Source organism: Theropithecus gelada, chromosome 7a (genome assembly GCF_003255815.1).
Source record: "Theropithecus gelada isolate Dixy chromosome 7a, Tgel_1.0, whole genome shotgun sequence".
NCBI classification, from domain to species: domain Eukaryota; kingdom Metazoa; phylum Chordata; class Mammalia; order Primates; family Cercopithecidae; genus Theropithecus; species Theropithecus gelada.
The window spans coordinates 19956764-19983118 of NC_037674.1; the positions used below are offsets into that span (position 1 = coordinate 19956764).

At 42.8% G+C, this 26355-nt stretch overlaps 2 protein-coding genes across 5 annotated transcripts in view; one reads left to right on the forward strand and one right to left on the reverse strand.

The window, feature by feature from the left end:
• The first annotated feature begins 32 nt into the window (after positions 1–32).
• Positions 33–25937, forward strand: EIF3J (eukaryotic translation initiation factor 3 subunit J). 3 transcript variants are annotated; one of them, XM_025389762.1, is made up of 8 exons: positions 33–195; positions 282–385; positions 12944–12998; positions 13507–13598; positions 17280–17394; positions 20233–20394; positions 23401–23474; positions 24174–25937. In XM_025389762.1, exons 1-8 carry the CDS (start codon positions 153–155, stop codon positions 24303–24305), a joined length of 777 nt encoding a protein of 258 aa, XP_025245547.1. In that variant the 5' UTR covers positions 33–152; the 3' UTR covers positions 24306–25937. The 3 variants fall into 3 exon arrangements, with proteins under 3 accessions (XP_025245547.1, XP_025245549.1, XP_025245548.1); XM_025389764.1 differs by lacking the exon at positions 20233–20394; XM_025389763.1 differs by lacking the exons at positions 12944–12998; positions 13507–13598.
• Positions 25831–26355, reverse strand: part of SPG11 (SPG11, spatacsin vesicle trafficking associated) — a 104536-nt gene continuing 104011 nt past the window's right edge. For both annotated transcript variants that reach the window (XM_025389760.1, XM_025389759.1), the window contains one exon: positions 25831–26244. The gene's annotated coding sequence lies outside the window, so the exon portion shown is untranslated. The remainder of the gene's footprint in view (positions 26245–26355) is intronic.

The following is a 26355-nucleotide window of genomic DNA, read 5'->3' on the forward strand; positions in this document are numbered from 1 at the left end:
GTCTGAAGGGGCGTGGCCTCGACTCTGCGCACAGTCAGCCACGGTCCCATCCTGCTCCGCGCCGGTCAACGAGAGCAAACCCAGTGACTCACCTCCGCTGTGCTAGCTCCTCGCTAGCTCTTCCCCTCACACACACTCACACCCGGCTCGAGATGGCGGCGGCGGCGGCGGCGGCAGGGGACTCGGACTCCTGGGGTGAGGAGAAGTTGCTGGCGTAGGGCCCGGGCCGGCGCCGGCCTCACGCCATGGCAGGCACTAACGCGGCTCGCTCTCTTCCGTAGACGCGGACGCGTTCTCCGTGGAAGACCCAGTGCGGAAGGTGGGGGGCGGCGGCACTGCCGGCGGGGACCGCTGGGAAGGCGAGGACGAGGACGAGGACGTCAAGGTGGGTGCGGGCTAGGGTGACGGGCAGCGCGGGAGCGGGCTGGCTGGTTGCCGGCCGACGCTGGGCCCTGGGGCGCTGCCGGGGCCTGCGGGCCGTGGGTCCAGGCGTGAGCCTAGGGCCTGGTGGTGCTCTCTTCCCCTCCGCCTGCCGGCCATGTGGGCCGAAGACTGGCAGCATGGCCTCCCCTACCCCCTCTCCGGTTGAGGGTCTGCTCTCTGGCCTGGATCCCACCCGCTGGCTGGCGACGAAAGGTGACAGCATCGGCCGGGTCGGCCCACGTGCAAGCTTCGCGGTCCGGAGCCTCTCGCAGGAATGAGACCGGGAAGTTGGGAATTGAGCCTTGCAGCTTATCCATATGGAAGGTCTTGAAAGAAGTCGCATGCCTTTTCGAGCTCAGGTCAGCCCAGGGCCAGTAACTCACTTATGAGTTACTATATAAGTAACTCTACTTATACAGTTTGTTCGAGGGATTAGATGAGTGGAATATTGTTGTTGAATTTCAACCTTTTTTTTTCCCACACGAGACAGGTAGAAACAGTAAAGCGAAATAACTTTTGGCTTTCCCTTCCCCCACCCTGTGGTAAAAAGGATGAACTGAACACTGAGATCGCCCACAGTTAGTGGACAGAAACCCAGGTAGTTCACACCGTGACCTGAGGAATGGAGAGATGTCAGTTACTCAACTACACACATACGACACCTAAGGAAATATTGAAGATTTGGTGGTTGTAGTAGATTACGGGCCTGTGGTTTTTTGTTGTTGTTGTTGGTTTTTTGTCTATGCCTTGTAGATAATCATTTTTACCTCAGTCGTTTGATTTTGAAAACTCCGAAGGGTTCATTATACAGCTTTTAGGTGACATTTACTTCTACGTGTTTTTTTTTTTACGGTAGTTACAGAAGTCTCAAATCCAAAATGTTAAGACTCTTATTAACAAAGTTCTCAAAATCTTGTTATATTTGTGCAGATAAAGTTTTGTGTGAAATGGAAAATGATTTTTTTCTGTAGTTTTGCCTAATTTAGTGAATTTTTTTCTCCTAACTTATAAGCACAAAATGGAGAACCCTGCAAATCCTTCTGCCTGGGCTGAAAAATTTAAGCTAGATAATCACTATGAACTTAATAGGGATGTTGTTTTGAGTTTTTCTCTTTTCTCCCCAGTCCGATGAGGTTGGATGTGTGGATATCCAATTTATTGACAGCCTGAGGTTTAAGAATGTTGTGAGCTTTGCACACATTGAAGTTAATAAATCGACTGATTATTTGAAGACACTTAGAAGCTTTATTTACATGTTGTAGAAACATGGGACTAGATTGTGTTACCAGCCTCATTACAAGATGTTAGTTATCCCCCTACATTGTAGCAGATTTTCAGTTTTGAGCCTTGGGTTCATATTGGTCCTTTCATTTTTTTCCATGCATATAGGAAGTGGCAGTTAAGACATCTGTTACGAAATTTGGGAATAAGTTAACAAATGCAGAGAAAAGATTAGAGATATTAGGAAAGAAGTTGCAGAAAATGAAGTTTTAATGGATAGTGTAGACTGATGTCATGGAATAACTTCCCTGGGATTAAGGGATCTAAATGGTACCGATCCTGATGAATATAATTTTTTTTTTTGAGATGGAGTTTCGCTCCATGTTGGTCAGGCTGGTCTCAAACTCCTAACCTCAGGTGATTCACCCGCCTAGGCCTCCCAAAGTGTTGGGATTATAGGCGTGAGCCACCGCGCCCGGCCTCTGATGAATGTAATTCTGATCACTTGGAACAAGTTTTGGATATTTACAAGTTGTAAGGGATGACAAAGATTATCTTGTCCAGTTGCCCTTTTAGTGCTAAGTTTTTTTTTTTTTTAACTTAATTTAATCTCTCCATCTAATTTTTTGAGACAAGGTCTCACCGGGTCTCCCAGGCTGGAATGCAGTGGCACGATCTCTGCAACCTCTGCCTCCCCGGTTCAAGTGATTCTCCAGCCTCAGCCCCCTAGTAGCTGGGATTACAGGTGTGCACCACTGTGCCCAGCTAATTTATATATACATATTTTTTTGTAGAGACAGGGTTTCGCCATGTTACCTAGGCTGGTCTCGAACTCCTGAGGTCAAAGTGATCTTCCCGCCTCAGCCTCCCAGAGTGCTGGGATTACAGGTGTGAGCCACTGCATCTGGCCTATTTATTTTGAGATGGAGTTATGAGACTGGCTGAGTTTTGTGTTTTTGGTAGAGATGGGGTTTTGCCATGTTGCCCAGGCTGGTCTTGAACTCTTGGGCTCAAGTGATCTATCTTCCTTGGCCTCCTAAAATGCTGGGATTGTGGGCGTGAGCCAGCAGGCTCAGCCATATCACCAAATTTCTGAATTCTTATGTTTTTGTACTTTTTGTGAGGGGTTGGAGACAAGGCTTAGTTTCCGTGAGGTCTTCTGTTTATGTCAGCATCTAGTACTTAACCTTTAAAAATACAGGTTTAATGTCATTTGTAATGTTCTGGGAAATGAAAGGAAAACTGATGTCTTTGTTATTATAATTTGCTCCAGCACTTTACTATCATTTAGTAGACTTAGTATTTTGCTGTCCTTGACTTTTCAAATAGCTATCTGGCAGTGGCAGAAGTGGACTTAGGTTAAACTGTACAACTATTAATATATATGGAGAGAAAAGGGTATGCTTTTCCCCAGTTAAAAAGATGAGAACTTGGAAGCATACTTTCCCATCACCCTGGCTTTATTTACCTTTTTTCCTATCCTGATAGTTGTGCAGAGGCAGTGGGAAGAATTGTTCACTTGGCATATATGACTCCTTCCCCATTGCTAGTATGATGTGTAGGATGTGTTGACTGAGAAGGCAGTGAGTACCTACTGGAAGCAAGGACAACATAACTTGTACTCCATTTTACTAGTCTCCTAGCATTTCAGTAGAACAGTTTAGAAGCTAGATTTATTCAAAGGGTGCAGAGTTTGCAGAAACTTCTAGCTGTTCAGCCATCTCAGGCATTTGCGTCTGTAATCATACAGCATTTCTTTTAAAAGATCCTGAAGAGGCTGAGGCAAGAGGATTGCTTGAGCCTAGGAGTTTGAAGCCAGCCTGGGCAAAATAGCAAGACCCCAATACATTAAAAGAGAGAGTGATCCTAAAGAACAGACGTAGTTGAGCCTGTCTCATCCTACTCGTTCACCCTCTCTTAGGATCCTATTCCAATAAATAGTTTGAATCTACGAGATAAGGACATTTTCCAAGGGTTGGAAACAACTTCTAAAGAATAGGATCTGTATTTTACAGAAATGTGAAATTACTGGGGAATACCCAGAAGGTGAGCATTTTGCCAGTAAATGGGTATTTTGAAGACAGTGTGTGTATGTGTATGTGTAACTTACGAAAAATTCCAAACATGCAGTAGAGAGAAACATTTAATAAGCCAGTGACCCCTCTTGTTTCCTCTATATCCCCACTTTCTTCTTCCAACCAGATTATTTTCAAGAAAATCTCAATCATATCGTTTCATACCCTGCCACTCTTATAAACTAGCAAGTTTTTGAATTAGGAAGCATGTTTGTTATTGAAAAATATTTTCTCGTCATGATGGATCATTCATTGTGAATAAACCGCTTGTTTAGTGTTCAGTGTCTTGATATTGCTTAGCCAGGAATTGAAAGTAGATTGATAACTGTCCTGAATATGAGACAGGTAGGCATTGAGATGGAACTCAGCTCAGTGCTGATCCATTGTAGTATGTTAAAAGCTTAATGAATTGAATTAAATGAAGTAGAATTTACTAAGGCAGGCACCTTGGCTTTTAGACACCCAGGATAATTCCGAGATGGTGGAAGAACATTTTGGCTTTTAAAAAACTGAAAGTTTGCTGGAAGTCTACACTTGCCAAGATCTCGTTGCACAGTTCTGAGTTCTCTCAGAGTAGAACTGCACAGCTTACAGAACACCAATTAAAGCCTTTTTTTTTTCCAGCAAGAGATTATGTTTTACCTAAACCAAATTATTTAAAGAAAAAAGGAGAAGGAGTATATGTTAGTTCCTAGGCTGTTGCTATAGGGCAAAGAGTTTTATTGCTCATTTGAAGCTACTTCTATTTGACAATCTATAAATATATCTTGCTTAAGTTGGAAAGCATTTTCAGCCCTAAATGTGTTCTCATTGCATGTGACATAATGTAGTTTTATATTATGAAGACAGAACCAGCTAACTACTGGCCACATTGTTAAAAATAAAAAGAAAGCAAGATTTAAAGTTTTCTGCTTTGCTTCTAATAATGTGTTCAATTAGGAAGCAGATTTTAAAGTAAAAAAGCAGCCATCTCTTTCATAGAAATGGCCTAAATGATGGGTGTGTATCTGCAGGGCAAGAGTATAGATAAGCAAGTAGTTTATAAACAGGCCCTATTCTAAGAAGCTAGCCATTTTAGGAGAGCAGCCTGGGTGATTCTTTTGAAGATAAATTGGATATTATAGTTGAAAGATTAATTGGCTGCCAAAAATAATTGGGTAAGGGATTTAATTGGATGTTCATAGGTAGTCTCTTGAATCAAATAACCATTTAGGGCTCTTTGAAGTGAGTTGTAGACTTGCTCCATATTTTAAGTTAATTTTAGCTGTTTCTCTAGGAACCCTTTTTGCATTTTATCTGAATTTGCTGCTGGAATTTACAGACTCCTAGTGTTTACAGAAAATTGGGCATATTGTTTGAAGCAGCGTGGTGAACATTCTACCTTAAATCTACTTTTCAGGCACTTAATTTTATAACGATGGAAACAAAAACTCTAATTTCCTGGGGAAAGCTACCTGGCCTTTTGCTTTTATAATTACATCTGTTTGGAAGTGTGACCAGTCTCTTTTGCTGACATTTACTATGCTCCTTTCTTTAGGGGCTTAGTGCTAGTTTGGTAGTAACTTCAGGGCACACTTGTAAGCACTTTGGGGAGAGAGTGACAGTCAAGGTTCCTTTTATGAATTGAGGAACAGATGTCATGGCTCTTCTTGGGACATGTTGATAGAACCACTTCTTTCTTTTTTTTTGAGACGGGGTTTTGCTCTTGTTGCCTAGGCTGGAGTACAATGGCGCGACCTCAGCTTACTGCAACCTTCGCCTCCCGAGTTCAAGCGATTCTCCTGCCTCAGGAGATTCTCAGCCTCCCGAGTGTCTGGGATTACAGGCATGCACCACCACGCCCAGCTAATTTTGTATTTTTAGTAGAGATGGGGTTTCTCCATGTTGTTTAGGCTGGTCTCGAACTCCTGACCTCAGGTGATCCACCCGCCTCAGCCTCCCAGAGTGCTGGGATTACAGGGATTACAGGTGTGAGCCACTGCACCCAGCTTTTTTTTTTTTGAGACAGAGTCTCACTCTTGTCTCCAGGCTGGAGTGCAGTGAAGTGATCTCGCTTCACTGCAACCTCTGCCTCCCTGGTTCAAGCGATTCTTCTGCGTCAGCCTCCCAAGTGGCTGGGACTACAGGTACATGCCACCACACCCAGCTAATTTTTGTATTTTTAGTAGAGACGGGGTTTCACCATGTTGGCCAGCTTGGTCTCGATCTCTTGACCTTGTGGCCCGCCTGCCTTGGCCTCCCAAAGTGCTGGGATTACAGGCATGAGTCACCACTCCTGGCCAGAACCACTTCTTTTGCTACTAAAATCCATTCTGTGATGGAGTAGAGAATGTCAAGGTAGCTTCATTATGTCTGCATTGATGTGTGTCTGGGGTAAGATTTATGCTTTGATGGGAGAAACTAGGGACAGGGATAGAGGTGGACATACAGTTGGTGTGAATGTGCTGAGGGAGCTGTAATATGGGTGGGCTTGGGGGTGATGTTTTTCTGGAAAGGGTAACTGAGGAGCATCAACATTATACAAAAATGCTCCTATGTTGAGTTTGTTTGTTTACCTTGGGGGTATTGAGATGGAGCTCCCTATTTTCAGCCATACTTCTTCCTTCTTGACCTCTTAGTACCAGAGGCTTGCAGACCAGTTTTTTTCTTTTGTCTTTTTTTTCTTTTTGTTTTAGGTGGAGGCTTTCTCTGTTACCCAGGCTGGAGTGCAGTGGCGTGATCTCGGCTCACTGCAACCTCTGCCTCCTGGGTTCAAGTGATTCTTGGGCCTCAGCCTCCCGAGTAGTTGGGACCACAGGTGCACACCACCATGCCCTGCTGATTTTTTTTGTATTTTTAGTAGAAACGAGGGTTTGCCATGTTGGCCAGGCTGGTCTTGAACCCCTGACCTCAGATATTCCAGCCACCTTGGCCTTCCAAAATGTTGGGATTACAGGCGTGAGCCAGCACGTCTGGCCCAGTTTCTTAAAATTAGTAGAAAACTGGCCGGGTGTGGTGGCTCACGCCTGTAATCCCAACACTTTGGGGGGCTGAGGTGGGTGGATCACCTGAGGTCGGGAGTTCAAGACCAGCCTGACCAACATGGAGAAACCCCGTCTCTACTAATAGTAAAAAATTAGCCGGTTTGTGGTGGCGCATACCTGTAATCCCGGCCACTTGGGAGGCTGAGGCAGGAGAATCGCTTAAACCCAAGAGGCGGTGAGGTTGCAATGAGCCGAGATCGTGCCATTGTACTCCAGCCTGGGCAACAAGAGTGAAACTCCGTCTCAAAAAAAAAAAAAAAAAAAAAAAAAAAAGTTGGGAGGGGCCAGGCACGGTGGCTCACGCCTGTAATCCCAGCACTCTGGGAGGCTGAGGCGGGCGGATCACGAGGTCAAGAGATCAAGACCATCCTGGCCAACATGGTGAAATCCCGTCTCTACTACAAGCACAAAAATTAGCCGGGTGTGATGGTGCATACCTGTAGTACCAACTACTTGGGAGGCTGAGGCAGGAGAATCGCTTGAATCCAGGAGGTGGAGGTTGCAGTTGCAGTGAACCAAGATTGTCCACTCCAGCCTGGCGACAGAGTGAGACTCCGTCTCCAAAAAAAAAAAAAAAAAGATCGGTAAAGAACCACTACAAGCAATTTTTTTTTTTTTTTTTTTGAGACGGAGTCTCGCGCTGTGTCACCCAGGCTGGAGTGCAGTGGCCAGACCTCGGCTCACTGCAAGCTCTGCCTCCCAGGTTCACGCCATTCTCCTGCCTCAGCCTCCGAGTAGCTGGGACTACAGGCGCCTGCCACCACGCCCGGCTAGTTTTTTGTATTTTTAGTAGAGACGGGGTTTCACCATGTTAGCCAGGATGGTCTCGATCTCCTGACCTCATGATTCACCCACCTCGGCCTCCCAAAGTGCTGGGATTACAGGCTTGAGCCACCGCGCCCGGCCCACTACAAGCAATTTAAGTGAGAAGGTTGGTAACCAGTATACCTCCAGCTGGGCATATCTTAATATGTGTCATAATCCTTCCGTTTAAGGAGATTCCCAGTTTCCAGGAGAGGGACTTAGTTCCAGGTTAGTTATTTTATACTTCAGGACTCAGGGAAGAAGTCATATTTACTATAACACTATTTTTATTATTATTTTGCATTGTGAGCTGCTTTATTCCAGTGAATTAAATTGTTTACCAGACTGAATTTTCTAAGCAAGTGTTTAAAACATACTTTTTAAAGACTTTCCTTAACACTGTGTTTTAAAAAGCCTTAAATGAAGCTGTTTACATGTATACATTTAAAGGACGAATCTCAGCATGTTACTCTAAAGATGGGTTGTAAGCTGTTTTATTACAGTGAACTGAACTCCACCAAACCACGAACTTTGTAGGCAAGTGTTTAAAACATGCTTTTTAAAAAAGTAAATCATTTTTTTTATTTTTAATAAAAAGATCAATCAAATGTTGTTATTTAAAACTTTTTTAAAATTGTTTTTACAATTTGACACAATGTACATATTTATGGGGTATATTGTGATGTTTCAATGCGTGTATACATTGTAATTACTATTTCATCATTTTAAACATTTATCATTTCTTATTTCTTTTCTTTTTTTTTTTTGAGACAAAGTCTGTCTCTGTCGCCCAGGCTGGAGTGCGGTGGCCGGATCTCGGCTCACTGCAACATCTGCCTCCTGGGTTCACGCCATTCTTCTGCCTCAGCCTCCCGAGTAGCTGGGACTACAGGCACCCGCCACCACGCCCGGCTAATTTTTTGTATTTTTAGTAGAAACAGGGTTTCACCGTGTTCGCCAGGATGGTCTCGATCTCCTGACCTTGTGATCCGCCCGCCTCGGCCTCCCAAAGTGCTGGGATTACAGGCGTGAGCCACCGCACCCGGCCCATTTATCATTTCTTTGTGGTGTTAACATTCAAAATTTTCTCATGGAGCTATCTTGAAATATACAACATTGTTATTAGCTATAGTCACCTTACTGTGTAATAGAACACCAGAACTTAGTCTTCTAAGTGTAACTTTGTACTATGACACTTTAAAGAACTTTGGTCCATTCAGAGCAGGTCCCTTAGTTTTTCACTGAGATTGTGGGATGGCTGTGTCTGGGCCTCGGTTTCCTTTTCTGTAAAATGGGGGGATAACACGACCTTCCTTACAGGACTGTTGTGAGAATTAACCTTGTTACTACACCTGTTGCTCAGAAGGGTTGTAAATATGCACCTTCTGGAAGTAAGCAAATGAACTGAAGCACTGCCGCATATCACTCACAGATCCAGCCTTCCTGGGTTCTGTGAAGATTTAAACAACAAAAAATGCCTAGTAATTCACTTTTATTTTTAGCTCTTTGGTTCCTTTTGTACTGTGATGTATTAATATAAGCACTTGGCAAACTAATGGCGAAATACAAACATTTGATCTCTAATTTCTAACTCTAGTATCATAGTTATTCAAATAATGACTAGCTGGTTTGCTCTCAATCTGTTAAAACTGCGAGCTGTGGGTTAAATTGCTGAAGTAAGGTGAATATAAAAATACATTTACTTTTTTATACTAAGTTCCTTTCATTATGCTTGCAGACCGTATGACAGCCTTAATCATGATATTGAATTTTTAATTTATTTAGTGGACTTAGAGATTTTTATTAAGAATCAAGGCTTGGTTAGTTTATATTCTAGGCTGATACAAATTTGTGACCCTTTGTGTTATGAAACCAGAAGCTTGGTGTCATAGTGTGGCATATTAGTCATATTAGTCAGCCTTTGCTTCTTTAGTAGCGTCAGGGCCTCTTGCCTTGCATTTGCCATCGTGCCGCTCAGCTTCAAATGGCATATCATAGTGTGCCTGGTGGTTGCTGAGACAATGGCCAGGCTACCTATGATTAAAACCGTCTTTAATCATAGGGCTCTGTCTGTCCCTATTAAACTTGAGCCTTCTAAGTTCTGTGAAGCTTTTAGAAAATTGTGTTTGATAATTGGTTTATATTTAGCTTAGTGATTGAGTTAGGCATAGAAAAGACAGTGTAGATCTTTTTTTTAAGACAGTCTCTCTTGCCCAGACTGGAGTACAGTGGCTCAATCCTGGCTCACTGCAACTTCCGCTTCCTGAGTTCAAATGATTCTTGTTCCTCAGCATCCTGAGTGGCTAGGATTATGGGCGTGCGCCACCACACCCACCTAATTTTTGTATTTTTTAGTAGAAATGGGGTTTCATCATGTTGGCCAGGCTGGTCTCAGAACTCCTGGTCTCAAGTGATCTGCCTGCCTTGGCCTCCCAAAGTGCTGGGATTACAGGTCTGAGCTGCTGCACCTGGCTAGATCTATTTTAAAGTGCCCTGAGTTAGAGTGGGATCCATGAAGGCTTAATCAGCTCTTGACTTTTTTTTTTTTGAGACGGAGTTTTGCTCTTGTTGCCCAGGCTGGAATGCAATGGTGCGATCTCGGCTCACCACAACCTCTGCCTGCCAGGTTCAAGTGATTCTCCTGCCTCAGCCTCCTGAGTAGCTGAAATTACTGGCATGTGCCACCACACCCAGCAAATTTTGTACTTTTAGTAGAGATGGGGTTTCCCCATATTGGTCAGACTGGTCTTGAACTACCAACCTCAGGTGATCTGCCCACCTTGGCCTCCCAAAGTATTGGGATTACAGGCATGTGCTGGCCTTGACTCCTTTTTTTTCAGAGTCTTGCACTGTATCTGGGCTGGAGTGCAATGGTGCAATCTCAACTCACTGCAGCCTCCCACTCCTGGGTTACTCCTGGGCAACGAGAGCGAAACTCCGTCTCAAAAAGCAAAACAAAAAAAACCCCAGTATGGTACTGGTGTATGGAGAGACAGTAGATTAGTGGGATAGGATCAAAAGCCCAGAAGTAGACCAAGTATATATGAACATTTAGTATATGGTAAGTCACAGGGTATCTTAAAAATTTTTTTGCTGCAATAGAATGCAATAGACGGGGTATTTTATAAACCGATTTATTTCGTATGGTTATGGAGGCTGAGAAGTCCAGTATCAAGGTGCTGGCATCTGGTGAGTGCCTTCTTGTGCTATTATCCTGTGGCAGAAGGGCAAAAGAGCACAAAGGATGGCAGAACTCATCCTTTCATCAGGTATCTACTCCTAAGATAAAGGTATTAATAATCCATTCATGAGGGCTTTGCCTCTAACCATTTCTGAAAGACCCTACTTCTCCACACTGTTGGATTGGAGATTCAGTTTTCATCACATGAACTTAGAGGATACATTCAAACCATAGCCCAGGGAGAAAATCATTATTTATTAAAGGGTTTTTAATAAATGATGCGGTGACAACTGGGTAGCCCTTTTGGAAAAAAATACAACTAGATTTGTGTCGCACATCATACACAAGACAAAAACTCCAAATAGATCAGAGATCTAAATAAAAAAACAATGAAACCCTACACATTCTAGAAAAAATTGTGGGTGAATTCTTAGGTGTAAGAAAAGACTATGGCTGGGCGAAATGGCTCATGCCTGTAATCCCAGCACTTTGGGAGGCTGAGGCGGGCGGATCACCTGAGGTTGGGAGTTTGAGACCAGCCTGACCAACATGGACAAACTCCGTCTCTACTAAAAATACAAAGTTAGCTGGGCGTGGTAGTGCATGCCTGTAATCCCAGCTACTTGGGAGGCTGAGGCAGGAGAATTGGTTGAACCCAATAGGCAGCAGTTGCAGTGAGCCACAATCACGCCATTGCACTCCAGCCTGGGCAACGAGCAAAACTCCATCTCAAAAACAAAACAAAACAAAAGACTTTCTAATTGACTTGAAATCCATCCAGAGGCAATGGAATAAAAATCTGGGACTAGGTGTGGTGGCTCACGCCTGTAATTCCAGAACTTTGGGAGGTCGAGGCGGGCGGATCATGAGATCGAGACCAGCGTGACCAACATGGTGAAATCCTATCTCTACTAAAAATACAAAATTAGCCAGGCATGGTTGCGTGCGCTGGTAATCCCAGCTACTCAGGAGGCTGAGGCAGGAGAATCACTTGAACCCAGGAGGCGGAGGTTGCAGTGAGCTGAGATCGCGTCACTGTACTCCAGCCAGCCTGGGCAATAGAACAAGACTCCGTCTCAAAACAAAACAAAACAAAACAAAACAAAACAAAAAAAAAAACTCTTTCTACTAAAAATACAAAAATGAGACAGGCGTGGTGGTACATGCTTGTAATCGCAGCTACTGGGGAGGCTGAGGCAGGAGAATTGCTTGAATGTGGGAGGTGGAGGTTGCAGTGAGCCGAGATTGCACCATTGTACTCCAGCCTGGGCAAGAAGAGCGAAACTCCGTCTCAAAAAAAAAAAACCAAAAAAAAAGTCTGGTAAATTTTACTGCATAAATTTGTTGGGATGCATAGCACTTCATGGGGAAACAACAGAGCATTCCATCCAGAAAGCAAGAATGCCCATTACCTCTGCTGCTGTTCAACATTGTACTAGAGGTTTAGCTGGCCCAATTAGATAAATCAATTGTGAGGGCCTAAGGATTGGTAAAGAAGTAGAGCTATCTTTTGTTTCCAGATAAGGCAGCATACCTGGAAAACCCTAGAGAAGCAATGATAAATCTAACTTAAGAGATAAATGAATTCAGTAAGGTAGCAGGATATTAACATATAAAAAAGCCAGTAGTTATTTTTGTTTATTTATTTTGAGACAGGGTCTTTATGATAGTGAGTTGCCCAGGCTAGAGTGCAGTGGCACTGTCATAACTCACTGCAGCCTTACCCTCCTGGGCTCAAGTGATGTTCCCACATTAGCCTCTCAAGTAGCTGAGACTACAGGCACATGCCACCACACCCAGCTAATTTTTAAATTTTTTTTTTTTTTTGTAGAGACCGGGTCTTGCCAATATGTTTTTATACACAAATAATAGCCACTTAGAGGACATAATAGGAAAATACCCTATTTACAATAGCAACATGCAAGATGAAATACTTAGGAATAAATCTAAAGAGAAATGTGCAAAGTCTCTAATAGGGAAACCACTTTAAAACACTTCTGAAAGACACAAAAATGTACTTGATCAAATGGAAAGACAGCTGTTATTCTTGGTTAGGGCAGCTCAGCATTATAAGATGTCAGTTCTCCCTACATTAATTTAAAAAGTTAATGCAGTACCAAAAAATACCAACCAACTTATTTCTCTGGAGTTAGTCAAGTTGATAATAAGGTTCACACAGAAAAGCAAGAATTATTAATGGACGTCTTTTTCTTTAGGATAACTGGGATGACGATGATGATGAAAAAAAAGAGGAAGCAGAAGTAAAACCAGGTGAGCCACTGGGGTACCTCCATTTTTGTTTTTATGTCTTGCTGAGCATTTGTGACTTGTATTAAGACAAATGACAGAATGCTCACAAAATGGGAGATTTTGGTATTTAGAAACCAAGTGTCCTTCCATTCCCACTTTATTCTGTTTTCCCTGCAACTTTTCTGTATCTCCTCAAAATATAATCAGATTAGATACCTGCTGTATTTCTGTGTGAGTGCTAGGTATTGTTAGGAGGAAAGGGTAGAGGTTTTGGCATTAATTATAGTTGAATGATCTAAGCCCTGCCTATAGGACGGTGGGGAAATATGAAGAGATATTTGGATCTTAGGGGTCACGTTAGAGAGGAGAAGGAGTCGTCCCAGAAGTTTCCCATTATTTGTGAGAAAAATTACTGTTTGAAGCTGGGAAAGGTTTGGTCTCTTAACAGCATACAAGTATCATGTCTGTCTCATCAATAAACTGGAAAATACTCAGTATAACTGTGAATAAAACTTATTTTTACTTTTAGAGGTAAAAATTTCAGAAAAGAAAAAAATAGCAGAAAAGATAAAAGAGAAAGAACGGCAACAGAAGAAAAGGCAAGAAGAAATTAAAAAGAGGGTAAGTACCGATTGTTTTCTAAAATACAGAATTCTCACATCGGTAGTGGTATAGTTTCTAACAGGCTGCAAATATTACCTAGCAATTTGAAGGGCTCTGTAAAGACTGTAAGTGGATACCATAAGGTAGGTAAAATCCAAAACAAATTGATTTATGGTTTTTGCAAAAACAGAACCCAGTTTTATATATGAGTGTCTTTTAAGTTTTCACAAACATTCAGGAACAGTCATGATAGTGCAGTGACTACAGTCAGTGATTTCTGCCAGTGCCTGTAGTTCATTCTAGTCAACAGGATTAGATTTTTTTTTTTTTTGAGATGGAGTCTTGCTTTGTCACCAGGCTGGAGTGCAGTGGCTCAGTCTCGGCTCAGCGCAACCTCTCTGCCTCCCGGGTTCATGCCATTCCCCTGCCTCAGCGTCCTGAGTAGCTGGGACTACAGGAGCCACGGCCAGCTAATTTTTTGTATTTTAATAGAGATGGGGTTTCACCATGTTGGCCAGGATGGTCTCAATCTCCTGACCTTGTGATCTGTCTGCCTTGGCCTCCCAAAGTGCTGCGCTTTCAGGCGTGAGCCACTGTGCCTGGCCAGGATTAGTTTTTATTTGCAGTGTATATATTGAACAAAATATAAAAATTGTTCATTTCTATGCCATGTAGCTATATAAATGTATTTGTTTTTGATTATTTGGCACAGGATCAGAAATATTTATTTGTGTGGTTTTTTTGTTTTTGTTTTTTAGACAGAGTCTCACTCCGTCACCTAGGCTGCTGGAATGCAGTGGTGTGATTTTGGCTCACTGCAGCCTCCATCTCCCAGGTTCAAGCAATTCTCATTCCTCAGCATCCCAGGTTGGAATTACAGGCACACGCAATCATGCCTGGCTAATCTTCGTATTTTTAGTAGAGATGGGGTTTTGCCACATTGGCTGGGCTGGTCTGAAACTCCTGACCTCAAGTGATCTGCCTGCTTCGACTTCTCAAAGTGCTGGGATTACAGGCATAAGCCACCACACCCAGCCTATTTTCTATTTCTTTTTTTTTTTTTTTTGGAGATGGAGTTTCACTCTTATCACCCAGGCTGGAGTGCAATGGTGTGATCTCAGCTCACTTCAACCTCCTCCTGGGTTCAAGTGATTCTCCTGCCTCAGCCTCCAGAGTAGCTGGGGCTACAGGCGTGTGCCACCACACCCAGCTAATTTTTGTATTATCAGTGGAGATGGCATTTCACCATGTTGGCCAGGTTGGTCTCGAACTCCTGACCTCAGGTGATCAACCCGCCTTGGCCTCCCAAAGTGCTAGGATTATAGGTGTGAACCACTGTGCCTGGCCTATTTTCTATTTGAGAACACATTTACATGGTTCAAAAATTAAAACAGCCCAGGGTGGTTTGCTCACTCCTGTAATTGCAACGCTTTGGGAGGCTGAGGTGGGACTATTGCTTGAGTCCATGGATTTGAGACCAGCCTGGACAACATAGGGAGACCCCGTCTCTACAAAAAGTAGAAAAATGAGCTGGGCATGGTGGTACATGCCTGTAGTATCAGCTGCTTGGGAAGCTAAGGTAGGAGAATCACTTGAGCCCAGGAAGTTGAGGCTGCAGTGAGCCATGATTGCACCACTACACTCCAGCCTAGGTGACAGAGCAAGACCCTGACTCCAAAAAAAAAAAGAAAACGGCTGGGCACAGTGGCTCATGCCTGGAATCCCAGCACTTTGAGAGGCCGAGGTGGGCAGATCACAAGGTCAGGAGATCAAGACCATCCTGGCTAACATGGTGAAACCCCGTCTCTACTAAAAAATACAAAAAATTAGCTGGGTCTGGTGGCAGGCGCCTGTCGTCCCAGCTACCTGGGAGGCTGAGGCAGGAGAATGGCGTGAACCCTGGAGGCGGAGCTTGCAGTGAGTGGAGATTGTGCCTGGGCGACAGAGTGAGGGTGACAGAGCGAGACTCCATCTCCATCCTGGGCGACAGAGTGAGACTCCATCTCAAAAAAAAGAAAAATTATATCCCAGTATAAAGAGAAGATAGATACACACTAAGCTGTCAGCTGTCATCTCAGAGAAGTGGGTTTGGGAAACAAATGACATCTACTATTATATCTTTAAAATTTGTTATAATGATACTTTTATAATTATACAATATGATGAAAAGGGGAAATGTTTTGTTTTTTTTTTTTTTTTTTTTTTTTTTTTTTTTTGAGACGGAGTCTCGCTCTGCCGCCCAGGCTAGAGTGCAGTGGCCGGATGTCAGCTCACTGCAAGCTCCGCCTCCCGGGTTCACGCCATTCTCCTGCCTCAGCCTCCCGAGTAGCTGGGACTACAGGCGCCCGCCACCTCGCCCGGCTAGTTTTTTGTATTTTTTAGTAGAGACGGGGTTTCACCGTGTTAGCCAGGATGGTCTCGATCTCCTGACCTCGTGATCCGCCCATCTCGGCCTCCCAAAGTGCTGGGATTACAGGCTTGAGCCACCGCGCCCGGCCAGGGGAAATGTTTTGAACCATTCTGTTGGACATTTAGGCTGTCTGTAAATTTATTTGAAATTATGAATAATACTCTAATGTACATTCTTGGGCTTATATATTTGTGTGCATCTTATTTCTTGAGGTAAATACCTAGAAGTAGAATGCTTGATTAAAGCATGTAAAAGTATTATTTAAGACTTGATACATATTACCAAGTTGCCCTAGAAAGGTTGTTCCAATATAGTTTTAGTAGCAGTGTATGAAAGTAATATTTTTACTTTTTCCACAGTCTCAATTTCTTATTTTTAAAAAAGGCTATAGAAGTAATCCCAGCCGGGCGCGGTGGCTCAAGCCTGTAATCCCAGCACTTTGGGAGGCCGAGACGGGTGGATCACGAGGTCAGGAGATCGAGACCATCCTGGCTAACACGGTGAAACCCCGTCTCTACTAAAAAATACAAAAAACTAGCCGGGCTCAGTGGCGGGCGCCTGTAGTCCCAGCTACTCGGGAGGCTGAGGCAGGAGAATGGCGTGAACCCAGGAGGCGCAGCTTGCAGTGAGCCGAGATCTGGCCACTGCACTCCAGCCTGGGTGACAGAGCAAGACTCCGTCTCAAAAAAAAAAAAAAAAAAAAAGAAGTAATCCCAGTCTTCCTGGGTACAAATCTGTCACATTACCAGCCGTGTTACCTTCTATTATTGTGGGCAGGTTGTTTCTCTGTGCCTCCATGGTTTATCTTTAAAATTGGGTTAAGAATATCTAAAGTGGACTGGGCACAGTGGCTCATACCTGTAATCCCAACACTTTGGGAGGCTGAGGCAGGCGGATCACTTGAGGTCAGGAGTTCAAGATCGGCCTGGCCAACATGGTGAAACCCTGTCACTACTAAAACTACAAAAATTAGCTAGATGTGGTGGCGCACGCCTGTAATCCCAGCTACTTGGGAGGCTGAGGCACAATAATCATTTGAACCCAGGAGGCAGAAGTTGCAGTGAGCCAAGATCGCGCCACTGCACTCCAGCCTTGGTGGCAGAGTGAGGCTCTGTCTTAAAAAAAAAAAAAAAACAAAAAACTAAAGTGTTTAGAGGAATGCCTGAAACAGTAATTACCAGTGTTCACTTTTATTTATAATTATATATGCTTAAGAATTCATACAATACAGAAAGGTACTGGGTGCATCATAATCCCAGTGCTTTTTAAAAACTTTTGTCTCATTTTAGTTAGAAGAACCTGAAGAACCTAAAGTGCTAACACCAGAAGAACAATTAGCAGATAAACTTCGGCTAAAGAAATTACAGGAAGAGTCAGACCTCGAATTAGCAAAGGAAACTTTTGGTAAGACAGGAGTATGATTGCAATACAGTATTAAACTGTTACAGGTGAAGACCCCAGAAAGTTCAGAAAACATCTCCTTTTCTTAAAAGAAACATGATACTGGCTAATGTAGATATTAGAAAGCAGTTTTTAATCTCTGTGTATATTTGAGATTTCATTACATTTTCAGATTTTTGAATGATTGTTTTGAGTAAAAGATTATTAAGATAAGTCATTTATAGCAATGCAAGAAGGGCAAAAAGGAGTAGACTCAAATGAAGTACACTGCTGCGTAGAATATTTTTATCAGCTGGATGAAATTTGCGTGAAATGTGAGGTCTGTAGCTTTGAAATGGACTGTAGGGCTGTCCTGCTGTCTTAAGACTTAGACAGTAGGATGTTGCTCCAGGTGAAGCATGCAGCTTTTTCTGTGCCTTCTTGTGCTCAGTGTCATTTCCTTCTGCAATCCTTCTTTGCCCTTACCATGCCCTGTCTTTAGAGGGCCTCCATTTCTGTGTGTGGTGTCTGCAGCTGTGGTTAGTGCATGAGATAAAAGTGCAGCATCCTATAAATAGTTACATTCAGAGTGTTCCAGAGTAAGAGACATGGCTAGAGAAATAGTCAAAGCCTTCACTTCATTTAACCAAGTTTGTCATTACCTGTTGAGTACTTTTCAGAGTAGAAGATCATGTTGAAACAGTTAAATCATTGCAATTTATAGCCAAGAAGGAAAGCTCTAGTTATTCTGATACGTCTCCCCCACCTTCATGCTTTCTCTACTCTAAACAGATCAAAAGGCTGACTGTAGTGATTGTTTTCCTTTTCATGGCGAAGTGTGACCTTATCTGTTAGTGGATCTGTACAAATACCGGGAGTTGCTGTGAATGCTCCGTGCACCATTGTATGCTTGGCAGGTCTTAACTGCACTCGTCTAATTATAGAGGGCTCTTGGCTGTTATTATGTGTCTTCCTAGGATGGTAAAAGCTGCCCATGTGTTTATTAAAGAGGCAGGTTTATGAAGTGTGCATAAAGCCTAGCATGGGACACCTGTTACAGACTAAAAGGTAAAAAACATGCATTCATACAGTCATTGTTAATAGGATTTTACTGTTGTGTTTCTCATACTAAAATACCACATGTGATATTGTTAATAACTAACATACTTGACATGGAGGATACAGAAGCATACTTATCTTAGTCTAAAACTCATGTGGGCCAGATTTTTTTTTTTTCTAACAGGGTCTGGCTCTGTCACCCAGGCTAGAGTACAGTGGTATGATCTCTGCCTCTGAGCTCAAGCCATTCTCCCACCTAAGGCTCCCAAGTAGCTGGGACTACAGGTGTATGCCACCACGCCTGGGTAATTTTTTTTTTTTTGGGGTATTTTTTTGTAGATAGAGGGTTTCACCATGCTGCCCAGGCTGTTGTTGAACTCCTGAGCTCAAGTGATCTGCCCGCCTTGGCCTCCTAAAGTGTTGGGATTACAGGCAGGAGCCACCATGCCCAGCCCAGGCCATATTTCTTCTATTGGGATATAACATGTTTACCCCTTTTTAGCTTCTGGAGTTAGACAAATACTTTCACAGGATCCATCTTTGTTTCTTACTCTTTTTGTTCCCTCTCTCCCCACTTTACTGTGGGGGTGTTCTTGTACAAGAACAGAGTATCCCTTTTGTAATGTAATGTGTTGTTTTATTTTTAGAGAAAGGGTCTTGCTCAGTCATCCAATCTGGAGTGCAGTGGCATGACCATAGCTCACTGCAGCCTCTAACTCCTGGGCTTAAATAATCTTCCCACCTCAGCCTCCCAGGTAGTGAAGGCTACAGGTGAATATCACCACACCTGGCTAATTTTATTATTTTTTTGAGACAGAGTCTCACTGTGTCACCCACGCTGGAAGGCAGTGGTGCAGTCTCGGCTCATTGCAACCTCCGCCTCCTGGGTTCAAGTGATTCTCGTGCCTCAGCCTCCCAAGTAGCTGGGATTACAGACACATGCCACCACCATGCCTGGCTAATTTTTGTATTTTTAGTAGAGACGGGGTTTCACCGTGTTGGCCAGGCTTGTCTCTCGGACTCCTGACCTCAGGTGATCCACCTGCCTTGGCCTCCCGAAGTGTTTGGATTACAGGTGTGAGCCACTACATCTGGCCACACCTGGCTAATTAAAACAATTTCTTCTTGTAGAGATGAAGTCTTGCTGTGTTGCCCAGGCTGGTCTCAAACTCCTGGCCTCAAGCGATCCTCCCTCTTAGGCCTCCCAAACAAAGCGCTGGGATTACAGGTGTGAGCCACTGTGTCTGGCCTTGATACATTGTTTTTAAATGAATAAAATACTTAATTATAAAGAAAACCTGTTATATAGAAATAGATGTCAAAATACTAAAATGACAATTTGTGATACAGAATTATGTGCTTCCTTATTGATGCATTAAATAAGGTATAGTGGCAGGTCTAATAAATAATGTCATTTGAGAGTAATGATGACTGAACAATATTAATATTGTAAGATATCTGTAATGTCAGGAGAGTGTGTGTAATCTCTCCTGGTAAGTCAAGTTTTGCTAATACCACTGTGATTTGTTGCCAGTCAATTGAAACGGAAGGAAATGCTGAATTACGGGTTAATAAAGATGTGACTGTTTTTCTGATTTAAGTTCGTAGCCCCCCTGCCCCCACCCCCCACCCCGCCCTGTCCCGCTCCAGCCATTCTATCCAATGACTCCAGTGGCTTCAGGTTCAGAGCCTCTGCTTTAGAATGAAACAACAGGGTTATTCACATAGCTGATTGGCTTGTAAGGTTTCAGTTTTAAAAATCCTAACCTCCTGATACTTTTCAGTGCTTCTTTTCTCCTACAGGTGTTAATAATACAGTTTATGGAATAGATGCTATGAACCCATCTTCAAGAGATGACTTTACAGAGTTTGGAAAGTTACTAAAAGATAAAATTACACAATATGAAAAATCACTATATTATGCCAGTTTTTTGGAAGTCTTAGTTCGAGATGTGTGTATTTCATGTAAGTAATTCTAATCTCTAGTCCCTCTGGGTAGATTTTTAGTAGGATGTTATCTTCAGGAGGTTGAAGGTTATTTTTTATTTTCAAGGATACTATAATATAGACTCATGATTTGCTGTTTTAGCAATTACCTTGTGAATGTTGGTCTGCAGATACACAGTGAATTTGAGTGCTGGATCTTTTTGTTTGTAGGGGTAGGAGGACTTCTTGTTTTACAATGGCTTCCTTAAGAGATACCTGGGCTTGTCTGCAAAGCAGCTAGTAAAACACTGGCCCATTCTTTTTATCTGATTATCACTTGAGAGGGGCTGGGAAGTATCTTTTGAGGGAAAAAGGTCTCTGGCCCTGTAGGATTTGGGTTGGGTGAGACTTTGGCCACTGGTTTTTACACAGCAGAATTAGACAAGGTGCAAGTTGCATGACAGGGCTGGCACCTATTCTCTGGGTCCGTGGTTGTGGTGCCACACCTTGACAGGAGTCATACATTTCAGGGCAGGGTGAATGGGAGTGACAGCCATGGGTGGTGAAGCAGGAATGTATGGAAGGGACTGGTTTTGCTAGTATTTGCAGTTTTTTTTTTTTGAGATGGAGTCTTGCTTTGTCGCCCAGGCTGGAATGCAGTGGCACCATCTCAACTCACTGCAACTTCTGCCTCCTGGGTTAAAGCAGTTCTCCTGGCCTGGCGCAGTGACTCACGCCTGTAATCCCAGCACTTTGGGAGGCCGAGGTGGGTGGATCACGAGGTCAGGAGATCAAGACCATCCTGGCTAACACGGTGAAACCTCATCTCTACTAACAATACAAAAAAAAAAAAATTAGCCGGGCGTCGTGGCTGGTGCCTATGGTCCCAGCTACTTGGGAGGCTGAGGGAGGAGAATGGTGTGAACCCGGGAGGCAGAGCTTGCAGTGAGCTGAGATCGCACCACTGCACTCCAGCCTGGGGGAATGAGCGAGAGTCCATCTGAAAAAAAAAAAAAAAAAAAAGCAATTCTTCCACTCAGCCTCCCGAGTAGCTGGGATTACAGGCGCCTGCCACCACGCCTGGCTAATTTTTTGTATTTTTAGTAGAGACAGGGTTTCACCATGTTGGCCAGGCTGCTCTGGAACTCCTGACCTCAGGTGATCCCCCCACCTTGGCCTCCCAAAGTGCTGGGATTACAGGTGTGAGCCACCACGCCCAGCCTATTTGCAGTTTTTAAGATGGAGAAAGAGGAATCCTCTACAATGGATTGGGTTTTCTTTGAGAAATATCACTATGCTGAGGGCTCTACATTTGATTGGTAACGTGCCCAGAGTTGATATTTTATTCTGCATGTACTATTTTTTTCTGGTTTTTGGAGGTGTTCTCTTACCAAAACTGAACACTTTCTAGTAGCTAAAAACTGGTGTTTCTTTCCAGCTTCATATTTTTATAAGGCTGATAATGCTGTCCACTGAACAGGACCATTTCGTGGTAGGACATGGAGATGGTCACTGTTCTCATTCTAATTCCCATGCAAGAAAATGGAGACATGATGGGATAGGGTGTTGTCATTGTAGGTTTAAGAATTGTCATTCCGGCCGGGCGCGGTGGCTCATGCCTGTAATCCCAGCACTTTGGGAGGCTGAGGCCAGCGGATCACCCGAGGTCAGGAGTTTGAGACTAACCTTGCCAGCATGGTAAAACCCCGTCTCTTCTAAAAAAAAGAAAAATACAAAAATTAGCTGGGCGTGGTGGTGTGCACCTGTAATCCCAGCTACTCAGGAGGCTGAGGCAGGACAATACTTGAATCTGGAAGGTGGAGGTTGCAGTGAGCCGAGATCACACAACTGTACTCCAACCTGGTGACAGAGCGAGACTCCGTCTCAAAAAAAATAAAATAGGGCCAGGCGCGGTGGCTCAAGCCTGTAATCCCAGCACTTTGGGAGGCCGAGACGGGCGGATCACGAGGTCAGGAGATCGAGACCATCCTGGCTAACATGGTGAAACCCCGTCTCTACTAAAAAATACAAAAAAAAAACTAGCCGGGCGAGGTGGTGGGCGCCTGTAGTCCCAGCTACGGGAGGCTGAGGCAGGAGAATGGCGTGAACCCGGGAGGCAGAGCTTGCAGTGAGCTGAGATCCGGCCACTGCACTCCAGCCTGGGCGACAGAGCGAGACTCTGTCTCAAAAAAAATAAAATAAAATAAAATAGGCCGGGCGCGGTGGCTCACGCCTGTAATCCCAGCACTTTGGGAGGCCGAGGCAGGCGGATCACCTGTCAGGAGATTGAGACCATCCTGGCTAACACAGTGAAACCCCGTCTCTACTAAAAATACAAAACATTAGCTAGGTGTGGTGGTGGACACCTGTAGTCCCCACTACTTGGGAGGCTGAGGCAGGAGAATGGCATGAACCCAGGAGGTGGAGCTTGCAGTGAGCTGAGATGGCACCACTGCACTCCAGCCTGGGCAACAGAGTGAGATTCCATCTCAAAAAATAAAAAATAATATAAATAATAATACTTGTCATTCCATGTTTATTTGTCTGTTCTCACTGATTACTGGGGGTATGTTAATGGAAGGGCATGTTATCCTCTCCCATTTGTTTAGACTAAGGAAGGACAGTAGGAAGCATTGTGAGCTCTCTCTCTATATAAAAGACAGTTTCTCTTTGGTTGAACAGTGGTGTGTTGGTGATTACAGGTCATCATTATAAATAAATTTTATTTTCAAGAGACTGGGTCTAGCTGTATTGCCCAAGCTGGTCTCGAATTCCTGGGCTTAAGTGATCCACCCACCTAGGCCTCCCAAAGTGTTGGGATTACAGGCATGTGCCACTGTGCCCGGCCACCTTATGTTTAAAAAGAAGAAATTCATGGTCCTTTCATAGTTACTGAAGTTTAACAATGAATAAATTGGATTTCTCATAACACTTTTGGAATGTACATTTTGGGATATATAGATATATGTGGAATGTGTATATTTAGCTTTAAGTTTTCAAAATGCTTAAAAATTCACATTTAATGGTATGCCCTTTTTTTTTAAGTGGAAATTGATGACTTGAAAAAAATTACCAATTCACTGACTGTGCTTTGCAGTGAAAAACAGAAGCAAGAAAAGGTAAGAGCAAGCTGTGTAGGGAAATGTGTATTAAATTAGAGTGGGGTTATAGGTCTAACATTCAACAAATGTAATAGGAGCCTGTCCTAATTACTTAAAAGTCAAGCAACTCACTAATACCATTTAAGTTAGACTAGAACAGGAGTATGGGTGCTATTACTGTCCTTTTGTTTCCAGACATGTTCCCCTTTTCTGAGTTCACAGAAATTGCTGAAATCATAGACTGGGTTCATATACTAGCTCTGCCACTCAATAGCTATAGGTAAATCAGCTTTTCTAAGCTTCAGTTTTCTCCCTTCTAAAATAGGGACAATAATACTCACTTTGCAGAATATTTATAAAAGTAAGAGAAGTATGTCAAGTAAAGGTTAGCTTTGTAAGTTTAAATTGGGGGGTACTTATTCACACTTTTCTAAATTTGCTTCAGTGAAGTTGAGGCTTTCTACCAATAACTTATAACCCCTGCTGGTGGGCTAGGTATCCAGAGCAGGAACAAGGACCCAGATCAAGTTTTGGAGAGACTGACTCTGGGAGACCTTTTAGAGACCTGTTCAGGTCCAAAACATGTAGGCTCGGTTGTCCCTTACGGAACTAGTGTGTCTGGGACCAAAGGTTTTTGTGTGTCTATGAGGGTTGCTATACCAGGTAAGATGCCCATAGCACATAAAGTTTCATGAATTAACTCTCTTTCATCTTTAGCAAAGCAAAGCCAAAAAGAAGAAGAAAGGTGTGGTTCCTGGAGGGGGATTAAAAGCCACCATGAAAGATGATCTGGCAGATTATGGTGGTTATGATGGAGGATATGTACAAGACTATGAAGACTTCATGTGACATTTTATCTTTTCTTGGTATCATCTTTATGTTGCCCACAATCCCTTGAACATGTAGCACAACTTCCTTTCCTTTCAGTTCTGCCAAATGCTACAATCAGAAGTGCAGTATATTTTGTGCTGGTTATTTAACCCCTTGACACTTAGGTGCTAATGTGCAAATGAGGGAACTTGGATCTTGCTGCCAAGGGGTTAAAATTGGAACCTAAGTTGCTACTAAATCATAGTTCAAAACAAACCTAATAATGTTGTCATTGTTGCTATCTGATTTCATAGCAGCAGTCACTAAATAAATTGGAAACAAAAGGTTGCAACATGACAAAAAAACTGTGTAGTATTTACCAGCACCATTCAGTAATACAGCCTTAACCATACCTCCTTGAACTACTTCGTAACTTGTCAAGAAAAGCAGTTTGCAGCAAGGGCATGTGGTGTGCACCTAGTATTAAAATTGCTTTGTCTTAAAATTGAACATGAGGATATTAAAAATACATTGTGAAGAAGACTGCTTCTCTCAGAGTGAAGATACTGCGGCTGAAAAGCACTAGTTTGATATAAAATTAAAATGACCAAAACCCTCCAACTTTGAAGCTAAAGAAGGTAACCTTTCCATTATTGCATTACATGTTGTGGAATCTCTTCAGTGCAAAGACTGTCTAGTTATTTATCAGGCTATTTCTACTGATGAAGTGCTTCAGGTGGGGGAGGGAAACTTATTTTTATTTGACTGATTTAAGTGTCTGAGAAACAAATCTTTGTTCTCTTAGGCTGCAATGGAACAACTTTACCAGGGTTTTGGCATTTCCTTTCCTTTATAAAACATGCTCAGCAAACTGCACCAGTTAACTACAGTTTGGTAAATTGTTATGTTAACAATTATGACATCTGCAATGTTTTATAAAGCAACTAATTTAATAAAATCACTATTGTGAGGACTTAAATTTTGTGTTACCTCCCAAGAGATACTTTTTGAGAGTATAGAACACAGCTCTTGGGATTACAGTTCTCTACATACTAAATCTTAATAAATGCTTGACATAGTTACAGCTTTAAAACGAGTGATTTGCCAGGTCCTTAATAATGTCACCATAGAGCAACAAAGGTATAGGGCTGCCTTCCTCTTATTTATTTGGGGAAATTATTTTGTTATTTAGATACTAAGGCCTAATTAAGTACCTATAAGAACTATTTATTTGGAGTAACTGAGCCTATAACTCAGGTTTATGGCTGTTAAGTATAGATTGGGGAATCGTTATTATGTCTTCTCCTAAGCAGTTTAACCAAATGTGTGGTTAGTGTTTTTTTATTCCCCTAAGACAGAACAAAAAATGTTTTAAATTTCTCTTATATAGGAAATAGGAACGTCAAAGCTCTGTAGACTACTTACTAAGTGGAAAACAAGACCATCTGAGTGATTTGAGGAATTAACAAAAAGTAGTGACTACATAGCAATAATTACAGTAAATAAAGATTCTTTTAAGGCAGACAAGGGCTAAGATTTCCTTAGCAGTAATAATGACATACACTGAATTGAAAATCTATTTTATTACAGAAAGATCAGTTTCTAACAAATGAAAATGTATCACCTGTTCCTTAACTGTGTAAATAATATTAAATTTCTTTGAAACTGGAATCTGCAGGTACAGGTATATTCTTTAATTACTATTGGATCATCTAAAGTAGAAGCTGTCCTGAGGAAGAGGAAGCTTTTCATCTTAATACTAGTATCTATATAAAATGGTATAGATGAAGAGTCATCTAAAATCAGCCCATTTCAAATAGGAATTTCCTTCTGAAAAGTTTCTCATTTGCTGCCTACTACCCACAAAGGACTGATATGGTACAGTACCGGGATTGTTCAACTTTAACAAAGATCTCCAATGCATTATTCTACTCATCATATCTGTCAGAACCTGCTAACAGTACAAGAAAACAGGCACCTGGCCGGGCGCGGTGGCTCAAGCCTGTAATCCCAGCACTTTGGGAGGCCGAGACGGGCGGATCACGAGGTCAGGAGATCGAGACCATCCTGGCGAGCACGGTGAAACCCC

Bases quoted from the DNA above. Each gene is read 5' to 3' on its own strand.
- EIF3J (XM_025389762.1), top strand. From the start codon at position 153: ATGGCGGCGGCGGCGGCGGCGGCAGGGGACTCGGACTCCTGGG. The intron at 196-281 runs GTGAGGAGAAGT...TCTCTTCCGTAG, and splicing joins AGGGGACTCGGACTCCTGGG to ACGCGGACGCGTTCTCCGTG. The intron at 20,395-23,400 runs GTAAGTAATTCT...TTTTTTTTTAAG, and splicing joins TCGAGATGTGTGTATTTCAT to TGGAAATTGATGACTTGAAA.